Source organism: Pan paniscus, chromosome 20, assembly GCF_029289425.2.
Source record: "Pan paniscus chromosome 20, NHGRI_mPanPan1-v2.0_pri, whole genome shotgun sequence".
NCBI lineage: Eukaryota > Metazoa > Chordata > Mammalia > Primates > Hominidae > Pan > Pan paniscus.
The window spans coordinates 44,484,478-44,496,218 of NC_073269.2; the positions used below are offsets into that span (position 1 = coordinate 44,484,478).

At 54.7% G+C, this 11,741-nt stretch overlaps 1 protein-coding gene across 4 annotated transcripts in view; it reads left to right on the forward strand.

Annotated features, from left to right (window-relative positions):
- SIPA1L3 (signal induced proliferation associated 1 like 3) overlaps nt 1-11,741 on the forward strand; it is a 312,831-nt gene that overhangs the window by 282,604 nt on the left and 18,486 nt on the right. For 2 of the 4 annotated variants that reach the window (XM_034944252.3, XM_014342675.4), the window contains 4 exons: nt 547-690; nt 4,017-4,152; nt 6,273-6,354; nt 8,257-10,531. In XM_034944252.3, coding sequence (XP_034800143.2) covers nt 547-690; nt 4,017-4,152; nt 6,273-6,354; nt 8,257-8,400 — 506 coding nt within the window. In that variant the 3' untranslated portion in view covers nt 8,401-10,531. Of the gene's footprint in view, nt 1-546; nt 691-4,016; nt 4,153-6,272; nt 6,355-8,256; nt 10,532-11,741 lie in introns of those variants that run through there. The other 2 variants (XM_055103150.2, XM_034944253.3) reach the window with 2 other exon arrangements.

The following is an 11,741-nucleotide window of genomic DNA, read 5'->3' on the forward strand; positions in this document are numbered from 1 at the left end:
GCTCCTACCTGCTCCCTGTCCCCCCCAAATCCCCCCCACACACACACAGTCCGTCCCCCACATGCACCCAGAGGGAGTCTTCCAGGGCACTCAGGGTGAGAACACAGTCGTCATTGGGACCCACAGGCCCCACACGGTCCGGCCGTGTTGCCTCTGTTCTCGCCTCCTGCTGCTTCCTCCCTTGCTCACCCTTTCCCAGCCATAGGGGCCGCCTCTGTGTTCCTTAAACCTTCCAGGCACACTCCTGCCTCAGGGATTTAGCACTGGCTGTTCCGTCTGCCTGGAATGTTCCTCCCCCAGGTAGTCCACCTGGTGCACTCCCTCCTCCCCTTCAGAGTTTTGTCCAGATGGCATCTCTGCCAGGCCTGGCCCAGCACCCTGTTTGAAGTCAGGCCTCTGTAGGCTCCAGCACTCTCAGACCCCTTACCCTGCTGGAGGTTTTCCTGGGCATGTAGCATCTCTGCATAAGCAATGGGATGTCTTCATGTATTTGTGTCTCCCGCATTGTCACACTCAACCACTGCCATCTCCACCCTCCCCATCCAGCCACCATCTCAGCCTCGGAGCTCTCGCTGGCTGATGGGCGGGACCGCCCCCTGCGGCGCCTGGACCCTGGGATGATGCCCCTGCCTGACACAGCTGCTGGCCTCGAGTGGTCCAGCCTGGTGAACGCAGCCAAGGCATACGAAGGTAGGCGCCTTCCACCCAGTCCCGCCAGGCCCCCACCCCGTCCTCTGTTCTAGAGGGATTCATGGAGGGCCTCATGGCTTTGCAGGGATACCCACTCAGGTTCCAGAATCAGGGAGCAGGGTTCAAGTCCTGCCCCGTCACTTGCTTACCATGCAGCCCTGGGCAAGCGTCGTCATCTCTTTGATGCCAGCGAACCACGTTGACCAACAAGCGGAAGTGACCATGCCTGAGGCTGCCATGACGATTACACAAAACACCACGTGTAAAACACGTGAGGCTAAGCACAGTGGTTCACACCTGTAATCCCAGCACTCTGAGAGTCCAAGGCAGGAGGATCGCTTGAGCCCAGGAGGTGGAGGCTGTGTGGTGAGCTGTGATCACACCACTGCACTCACTGCACTCCAGCCTGGGCGACAGTGCAAGACCCCGTGTCTGGGGGGAAAAAAAATCTGTCCCTGAGGACATTTGGGTTTTCAGCGCCAGATCTGGGAGCCAGGGAGCGGAAGACTTTTAGTGCCCTGAGGGTCCTGCCAAGACCTTGCATCCTGGGTTGGGGGTTCCCCATACCAGGCCTGCAGGGATCCTCACTCCGTGGGTTCCCTGGAGCAGTGGACAGGGTTTGCTCTGCCACCCAGGGCCCTTTATGTGCTGGAAGTCCGTGCTGACAGGGGGCCAGGCAGCTGTGGCATCTCCTCTCTCATGTGGGTCTCCAAGCATCCTGGGGCCAGGACAGCCGGTTCCAGGACAGTGGGAAGTGAGGAAGGCCTCAGTTCTCTCCCTGGAGACCCAGATGCCATCAGCGGTTGTAGTGTGGTTTGCGGAAGACAGAGCTGCCCAGACACTGACCACTCCCCCGCAACCGTGGGCCACAGGAAAGGGCTAGGATAGCCAGAGCCCCTTACCCACTCCCAGCCGCTCCGTGTGCCTGGCATGCCTGGGAGCTGTGTGCCCCATGTGAGAAAGCTGAGGGAGCCTGGCTGGTGGCACTGATTTCTCCCCCAGGCTGTGCGTCACAGTCGCCTAGGGAGCTTTTTGCTTCCTTATAAAATTAATAGATGAAACACAGAAGGTTACGGGGGAGGGTGGGAGTAGCAGAAAGACCTGGGAGGAAGCACACCAGCACCACCACGGAGGTGCCTCCCCGGGAGCCGGAAAGGAGCTGGCAGGGAGTGCAGGTCAGGGTGGTTTCAGCTTGCCTGGAGGTGTGGTTTCTAATGAAGATGTATGTGGGTTTTCCCATGCAATTCACATAAGTGGAAAAGACTAAAAGAATTCTCATTAACTTTGGTAGATGTGTTCATAGCATAGTAATTTTCTTAAATATATATATATGTATATTTTATCCACTAGAGCTACTTAGTGAAGTTTCTACAGATGAAATACAAAGACATCTAGAATTTGATTTAAAATATTCCAGGTTGGGTGCAGTGGTTAGCACCTGTAACCCCAACACTTTGGGAGGTCAAGGTAGGAGGATGGCTTGAGGCCAAGAATTCGAGACCAGCCTGGGCAACATAGCGACACCCTGTCACTACAAAAAATTTTATTTTACTTATTTATTTTTTAGAGTCTCACTCTTTCACCCAGGCTGGAGTTCAGTGGCGTGATCTTGGCTCACTGCAGCCTCCACCTCTCAGGTTCAAGCAATTCTCCTGCCTCAGCCTCCTGAGTAGCTGGGATTATAGCTACTAATTTTAAAATTAGCCAGGCATGGTATCACACACCTGTAGTCCAAGCTCCTCGGGAGGCTGAAGCAGGAGGATCGCTGGAGCCCAGTAGTTCTAGGCTGGAGTATGCTGTTCTGATGCGGTGTCTTCACTAAACTCAACATCAATATGGTGACCTCCAGGGAGCCAGGGACCACCAGGTTTCCTAAGGACAGGTGTACTGGCCTAGGTCAGAAATGGAGCAGGTCAGAACTCCCATGCTGATCAGTAATGGACTCGGGTTTGTGAATAGCCACTGCACTCCAGCGTGGGCAACACAGCAAGACCCTGTCTCTTAAAAAACAGATGTCATTATACATTAAATCCAAGATAGAAAAAAATAGCTATAAAGGGTATTATTCAGAGAATCGGAGAACATTTGCAGATGACTGTATATTAGATAATATCATGGCCAGGTGCGGTGGTGCATGCCTGTAATCCAGCACTTTGGGAGGCTGAGGCAGGCAGATCACCTGAGGTCAGGAGTTCGAGACCAGCCTGACCAACATGGAAAAACCCCGTCTCTACTAAAAATACAAAATTAGCTGGGCATGGTGGTGCATGCCTATAATCCCAGCTACTCGGGAGGCTGAGGCAGGAGAATCACTTGAACCCGGGAGGCGGAAGTTGCAGTGAGCCGAGATGGCGCCATCGCACTCCAGCCTGGGCAACAAGAGCGAAACTCCATTTCAAAAAAAAAAAAAAGTAAATGGGCAAAGTATTAACAATGAGTGGCGCCAGGGAAAGAGTGCTGGGGTTTTTACTGTGCTATTCTTGAGGCACAGAAATGAAAGTTGGACCCAAGGAGCTGCTTGCCTCTGGGGCTCGCCCTCTGCCCTGCCCTGCCCCTGATGGTGCCGCCCTCAACACACGGCACACAGGGACGCCTTGGTGTTTTTAACACCTCCGAGGATTCCATTGTCTGGCTGTTCATAGCTCACTGAACCAGCCACTGTTGGAGGGCACTAGGGCGGTGGCCAGCTGTTGCCATTACGGGAAGAAAATCTAAGTCACGTTTGAAAACGCAGACAGCTCAGGTGCCCCCAGTGCCAGTCACGTGTCCAAGGCGGGACCCAGGAATCTTCACTTTTACTGGCAGCCCCGTGCGATTTCTTTTCTCTCTTCAATATGCATGATGTGATCTGTCTCACTTCTCTTTTTGCTTTTGAAATCTTCCCAGCTTCCTCCGAAGGAGAGCGAATTGTATAACGAATCCCCGTGGACCTGGCGCCAGCCCGTCCACTTTGTAACCCTTTTTTCCTACCTTTTACTTGTGGACCAAGTCAAGTCACTTATGTTGAGAGCACGCCAGGTTCGGAATCCGGTCGGTTGCTAGCTCGCACTCTCATCTAACTGGCTTCTTCAGCCCTTGTATTTTGTATGAACTGGTCGTTGGATCAAAAGCCTCGATCGGAATCAGGATGGGATTTTGATTGTGTTCTTGTTTTGTGTGTTCATTTGGTTGGTTTTTTGGCAAGAATCTATCTAAGTGCCGATGCAGTCTGTCCCAAGTGTGATAGGAAGCGTCATGGAGGTTTGCAGGGAGAGGCGTGGTCCGTCTGTTGCGGGAGAAGCCGGGAGCCTTGCTGACCCCTCTCCTCCTCCCTCCCTCCCTGGCAGTGCAAAGAGCTGTCTCACTCTTCTCTCTGAACGACCCGGCCCTGAGCCCGGACATCCCGCCTGCACACAGTCCTGTCCACAGCCACCTGAGCCTGGAGAGGGGACCCCCGACCCCCAGGACCACCCCTACCATGAGGTGAGGTTTCCCTGGGAACACCCGGGTTCATATCAGCGGCAGGCCTATGCAGTGGAAGAGGCTTACCCAGAGAGAGGCAGCCATGCGGGTCATCCCCACCACTCTCTGGGCGGAAGCTGATATAGCAGCTACTCCCCCCTCCTAACAGACTTGGAAGTCATTACACTGCACCTGTCTGTGCACTGGGGATCCACAGTGACCAAGACAGACTCTGCCCAGTCCCAACAGATCTCCTGGTCCAGCAGAGACGACACTTGAATCAATACACAGTTGTTTCGCTTCCAACTTTGAACACTGCTAAGCAGGCCAGGCGCGGTGGCTCACGCCTGTAAACCCAGCACTTTGGGAGGCCAAGGTGGGTGGATCGCTTGAGGTCAGGAGTTCAAGACCAGCCTGACCAACATGGTGAAACCCCATCTCTACTAAAAATACAAAAATTAGCCGGGCGTGGTGGTGCGTGCCTGTAATCCCAGCTACTCGAGAGGCTGAGGCAGGAGAATTGCTTGAACCCGGGAGGCAGAGCTTGCAGTGAGCCAAGATCGAGCCACTGCACTCCAGCCTGGGCCACAGAGGGAGACTCCATCTCAAAAAAAGAAAAAAAGGAAAGCTGCTAGGCAGTGTCTCCCAATCCCCCAGCCCTGTGCCTCTCGTCAGCCCCGTCGCTGCCAATCTCCCGCCTGTCTGCTCCTTCGTCTCCTCCTCTGCAGATTCCTAAACCTCACAGACTTCTGCCTCACGCTCACCCTTCCCAGCCTCCCTGCCAGGTGCCGTGCTGGGCTGTCTGAGGACCTAGTGGCAACTGAGGCCAGGCCTGGCCCTCAGGAAGCTTCACGGGGGAAGGAAGAGGACGGGGACAGATCTCTCACATTTGTCATCTCACGCGTGGCTTCTCACATTCAGCGCAGCATATTTGACTGCACTCACTTGGCAGAAAACAAAATTAAAAAGAGGCAGAGAGAATGTAAATGGCACATTCTGCCTGTACATGGATTTAAATAGTGCATTTCACACTCGTCTGCACACCTCACAGTTCAGGGTTCTATATACAACCATCCGTGCACTGTACTTCATGGGCAGTGGGAGCAATTTTTGAGGGTAATTTTGACTTCTTGCTTTTCACACTCTGGCTTCAGAACTCAACCTCCACCACGAACATAGGCCCCACTGTAATTACAAGAAATCAGCAGTTCCAGATGGTGCTGCTGGGCTGAGGGGCAGGAGCAGCATGGGCTGTGGGAAGCAGCGGGACCTGTGGCCCCTGGGCGGCGCTCCTGGAGTCCATTTGCCCCCATCTCCCTCTGCAGCTGCAGATCCCCAGGACTCAGCAGCAAGGTTGTAGGAAAGGGTGGGCGAGGCAGGAGGGCCAGCCCCCGACCGCCACCGCCTCTGTGCCTGTGCACGCACGGCATCCAGTGGAGCCTCCTTCAGCCCCAACTCCAAGCAGGAAAGGGCTGCGCGTTCTCTTCAGCGGCCAGGCAGGCCCAGGGCTGGGAGGATCTGCAGAGGGGCAGCTACTGGCCATGGGCCCCTGATTCAAATCCTAGCACCAACACGTGGTAGCCATGCAGCACCTCCAAAGGCCACAGTGGGCAGAGGAGCTCTGTGAGATGAGCCGGGCAGTCTGGGGCTTGGTGCGGGGTGGCTCTCAGTGACGGCCACATGGTCAGCATCACTGCCAGGACCATTGTTGGTCCTGCCCACAAGGGCGGGTCCTTTTGACCATCTGTCCATTCTCGTGCTTCCTGTGCCTGGACCCGCCAGGTGCTCAGCAGGTGTCTGTGGAGTGGGCTCTTTGTATCCTGGAGGTACGAAGAAGGGGTCCTCCCTGAAGTCACATGCACGGCCCAGCCTCAGGGAAAACGCACACTTCAGGGTGGGCAGCCACCCTTCCCCTGGCCTGGTGCTCCTAACACCCCGTCCACATCCACAGAGGTGCCCTTGGTGGGTGGAGTGTGTCGGGTGGAGGGCTGGCTTCCTGCTTCCCCTCAGAGCTTCTCCTCGGGCTTTGCTAGAATGTCAGGGATAAGGGGGCCTGTACCCCCGGGCTCCTCAGATGTGGGCCAGAAGCCTTCCCCAGGGGCTTTAGGGCCTCAGGCTGACCTTGTCCCTGGTTTTTCCAGCGAGGAGCCGCCCCTGGATCTGACAGGCAAGGTGTACCAGCTGGAGGTGATGCTGAAACAGCTGCACACTGACCTGCAGAAGGTAAGGCCGGGGGCCACGCCCTCTCCATCCCACTTCCCAGACACTGGGCAGGGCAGTCAGCAGGGATCAGGCACCTGCCCCCGCCATGCAGCACCCACCCCACCCCCACACCTCCTGTGTTTGAGTGTAGTCATGGGTGAAGAGTAAACAGTGATAACACCCCAGGCTACCAAGCGCTCAGAGAAACTCATCCATTCTTTGGGGGAGAATAATCAGCCCAGGCTTTTCGGAAGGCAATTGGATAACATTTATCAAAAAAACACAAAAAAATTGTGGCTGGGCGCAGTGGCTCATGCCTGTAATCCCAGCACTTTGGGAGGCCAAGGTGGTGGGTCACCTGAGGTCAGGAGTTCGAGACCAGCCTGGTCAACATGGTGAAACCCCATCTCTATTAAAAAGTACAATAATTAGTCGGGCGTGGTGGCGGGTGCCTGTAATCCCAGCTACTCAGGAGGCTGAGGCAAGAGAATCGCTTGAACCCAGGAAGGTGGAGGTTGCAGTGAGCCGAGATCATGCCACTGGGCTCCAGCCTGGGCAACAGAGCGAGACTCCATCTCAAAAAAAAAGAAAAAAAAATGTTGATCCAGTAATTCCACTTGTGGGAATTTATCCATGACAGCGTGGGTACAAAGAGATTGTGAACAAGGACGTTCGTTGCCACACTATTGGCAATAAAAAATTGGAGCCAGCGTGGCTGTCACTCAACATGAGAATGGCTGTGTAAATTATAGGGCGTCCATGCAGCGGAACAGCTTGCAGCCAATTAAAGTAATAACAAATCTATATATTTACTAACACGCAAAAGAAGTCCAGTAACTTATGTAAAAACCAAAGCGAGCTGCAGCACTGTTGTCTAGAACATCATCATACTTATTTATTTATTGTTTAACCACCATGGTTGAGAGGGCCATCTAGAAGGTGACAGTCAATTTGTTCTTTGGACTTGTCTCCATGGGGCGGAAGGATGAGGAGGAGACTGGCTGGGTACGTTGGCTCACACCTGTAATCCCAGCACTTTGGGAGGCCGAGGTGGGTAAGGTCAGGAGTTCAAGACCAGCCTGGCCAATATGGTGAAACCCCGTCTCTACTAAAAATACAAAATTAGCCGGGTGTGGTGGTGCACGCCTGTAATCCCAGCTACTTGGGAAGCTGGGGAGGAGAATTGCTTGAACGCAGGAGGCGGAGATTGCAGTGAGCCGAGATCATGCCACTGCACTCCAGTTTGGGCGACAAGAGCAAAACCCAGTCTCAAAAAAAAAAAAAATGAGGAGACTTTTATCTATTGTTTCTATACTTCTGGGTAAAAGCCAGAAAGGTGGCAGAGTATATAATGCGTAAGACTTGGAGCCGTGGAATCAAAGGGGCCCAGGTTCTGACCCCCGCCCCACTGCATAATGCTGCACGACCTGAAACAGGTCCCTGCCTTTCGGGGGCTACGTCCTCCTGGAAGAATGGGGTCTGCTCAGGCCACCCTGCATCCATGTCCCAGCTCCCCACATCCATGTCCCAGCTCCCCACTTGCTGTGTGAGGCTGGGGTCCTCTTGCAGGAAACTAGGGACAGCGACAGTCCCCAAGTCCTCGGGTAGTGCGAAGGTGGGATGCGGTGACAATAGTGATGTTTGTCAAGCGACGACTCCACATGCGGTTGCGTTCCAGGAGCTCTACATAGATGAGCTCCAGACACCCCTCAGCCTCCTGGTAGAGTTGCGGGAACCAAGTGACTTGCCCAGGGTCCCTCAGTTGTGGAGAGGCAGAGTGGGATGTGCGCCCCGGCCTGGCCTGGCTCTAGTGGTCGGCTCCAAAGCACAGCCGGGCCAGGGCTCGCAGGCCTCAGGGAGCCATCGGCTGTTCCAGGAGCGGCCAAGCCCACCCGCCTGACGCCAGCTTCCCACCCTGTGCAGGAGAAGCAGGACAAGGTGGTGCTCCAGTCAGAGGTGGCCAGCCTGCGGCAGAACAACCAGCGGCTGCAGGAGGAGTCGCAGGCCGCCAGTGAGCAGCTGCGCAAGTTTGCAGAGATCTTCTGCAGGGAGAAGAAGGAGCTCTGAGGTGGGAGGCCGCCGCCCGCCTTCGCTCCTTCCCCTCAGGCCGTGGCCCTGCTGCCCCTCTACCTCCACTCAGCTCCCAGCTGCCGGTGTGACCAAGATGACCCATCCAGGGCCCTCCCCATGGACACGGAAACTCCGACGGCCTCACTAGGGCTGTGAGTCAGGGTCAGCGCACAGCCCTCATGCCCCAGAGGGCGAAGTGGTCTCAGGCCTCCCTCCAAGCTGCCCAGCTGTGGTCCCGGTGAGCTGGGCTGTGCTTACACCGCTCCCGGGCCTGCCCCGCTGTCCCCATCTAGCCTCTTCCTGGGACCAGCCCTTCGAAGCTGATGGGGACAGAGAGAGGAGCCAGTCTCCAGACGCCTCGGCTCCAGGAGGTCACACAGCAGGTTTCTGCACCACGCACAACAAAGTTGCGGCTTGTGGGGCCGAGGCCCCTGCATGAAAAGTACAGCGTGAAAGCAACCCTTTCTTCCCCACACCCAGAGAGGTGAGGCCCGCGTGGACACAGACCAGGGCGCCTCGGTCCCTAGCACGTGAGCTCCAAAAAGCACGAACATGATCCCCTCCCTAACCCCCTCCTCCCAAAAAGCAGCCAGGAGCACTTTCTTAGAGTTTAAATTATTTTCTTGGGGGCCTGAGGATAGAGAGAGGCAAGGCTAGCCTCCAGAGCCGATTTATTTGAGAGAGAAACTCTATTTGGATCTCCAGGACGGTTTATACGATCTTTTTCTATCAGCTCCTCTTCCGCCAGAGGCCACTGCACCTGGGCTAGGGGTCCACAGGCCCCTCCACCTTCCAGCTAACCAGGCCAGGCCGGGGCGGTGGAGCCACCACACAGCCGACTCTCTCCTCCTCCTCCGGGCACGACCTGGCCCTGACCAGCAGCCTCGGCCTCTTCTGGGTTCCAGGAGGGGCTCCCGAAGCCCTCAGGACAGGGCTGGAGGAGAACAGCCTTCATCTCCTCCTCTGGTTTTTTTTTCCTTTGCAAGTCTCCCAGCCCATCTCTCCGAGCAGCGGCCACCAGACCCCCTCACCATGCTCCCCGGGGAGCACTGCACCCCGCGAACCCCACTGGACGCTGGTTCTCTAAAGGCAATAAGGGGCGGCCATGCCGGTGTGGTACCACGCTGTTCATCCAGGAAACCGTTTCTTTTTTTCCTTCTTTAAAAGCAAACAGAAAAAGATATATATATATATATATATTTATTTTTTCATGTAGAGTTGGCGCCAGAACAAGCCTGTATGGCCACAGTCTGTGGATTCACCCCCCCAACCTCAAGCTGAGGACCAAGGCGTGTCCCCTGTGGGCTGGGGGTCAGTGGGAGGACCAGAGGGATGAAGTCAGGGCAGGCCGGTGCCCTTTTTGGGAGGCACCAGGCGGGGAGGAGTTGGCGGAGCAGGTCTGGCCGTGAGCCAGCACCAGGCAACCCGGCCCTTGTCCAGGGACCTCTGCTGCCTTCTCTCTGGGGTCAGGAACCTCAGAGGAGGGGGCTCTGGGGACTGCATAGGACGCAGGCACTCAGGGAGGTGCCGGTGTGGATGGGTGGGGGTGAGAGAAGAGGGTTCTTATCGCGTCTCCTGTGATCAGCCTCTGGCCCCCTGGAGGAGGAAACCTCAGCGCTGCCCCTGCCCCCACCCTCACCCCCAACACCAAGAGTGAGGTGGGCGTGCCCCAGGCAGCGTCCTCAGCCCTGGCCAGCTACTGTGATGCCATCTTCTCCCCCATCCCCTTCTCTGGGGGGCCCGCCCGTCCCCCACCCCCACCCCTTAGACCCTCATCGGGTCCTTTTTTTTTTTTTTTTTTTTTTTTTTTCAGTTGTCTCCTCCCATCTTCAGATCATTCGAATCATTTTGGGGACTTAATCATGTACATGGACAAGTGTAAATTATGATTTTTGGTTTTGTTTTCTGTTATTTTTTAAGGATTTCTGCAAAAACAGATCTATTTAATTTGAGGTTGGTGTTCTATCCAATGGCCGAAGATAGCAGCAGGTTTTTTTTTTCATATGTTGATTTGTTTCATTTGGATTTTTTTTTTATTATTCTTTACTGTCTTTTTTTTTTTTTCCCCGTCCCTGTCTTGAGATTTTCTGGCATGTTTCTGGAGGTTTCAAAGGAAATAAATGTTTCATAGAAATGGCTTGTGTGTTCACTTTTGGGGCAGCTGCCTGGAGTTGCTGACGAGAGGGTGTGGTCCAGCATCGGCCCCTCCTCCTGCTCCTGTCCCCAAATCCCCCACACCATGACCACCACACACATGTCCTAAGAACCAGGGGCACCTGCCTTGCTAACTTCTTTTCCTTGGAATCCAAAGGACAGAAATCCAACACTCAGAATGTGAAATGTCCTTAAGTTCAAAAGAGTGAGATTCTGCCTCAGAGGTCATATGCTGGAGGCCTGAAGGCCAGCCCCAGCCCAGAGGGTTGTGTTGGGTCTCAGAAATAGTGGCCAACTTTTAATCTGGACATTCAGCCAGGTGCAGTGGCTCATGCCTGTAATCCCAGCACTTTTTGAGAGGCTGAGGCAGGAGGATTGCTTGAGCCTAGGAATTCAAAACCAGCCTGGACAACATAGCAAGATCCTACCTCTAAAAAAACCTTTTTTTTTTTTTTTAACTTTTTTTCGAAACAGAAACTGTGTCACTCAGGCTGGAGTGCAGTGGTGCAATCTCAGCTCACTGCAACCTCCACGTCCTAGGTTCAAATGATTCTCCTGCCTTAGCTTCCCGAGTAGCTGGAATTACGGGGACCCGGCTAATTTTTGTGTTTTTGTAGAGACGAGATTTCACCATGTTGGGCAGGCTGGTCTCGAACTCCTGACCTCAACCGATCTGCCCACCTCGGCCTCCCAAAGTGCTGGATTACAAGTGTGAGCCACCGCGCCCAGCTTAACTTTTTTTTTTTTTTTTTTTTTAATGGATATTGCACATGAGGAAGGCCAGGTTTCCAGCTTGGTTGATCTGTCCTTTGCTGCAAGACTCACAAGGGGCCCCTGCCTCCTTTGGCCCCGGCCACATGGCTGCATTTGGGACACTCTTCCCCCTTCTGTCTGTAGAGGTAGGAGCAGACCCCTGCTGCCACTTGCCAAGTGAATGCTTTGGGGGTAGAAAGCAGCCCCTGATCGCCCCAGATCTGCATCTGGCCTGGTGAACATTTGCATTTTGGGAATCCGGATCAAACTGATTTCTGAATCAGGAAATTCCTCCTGAAAATCCCGAAGTCCAGCCCCTTGAGGGAAGCCTAGCCTCCTGACGGGACTGGCCAGGTGGGGTCTTTCTGCCTTCCTTACCCATGTACCTGTCGTGGAGTTTCACATCTCTGAGCTAAAACCCAGTGCTTCTC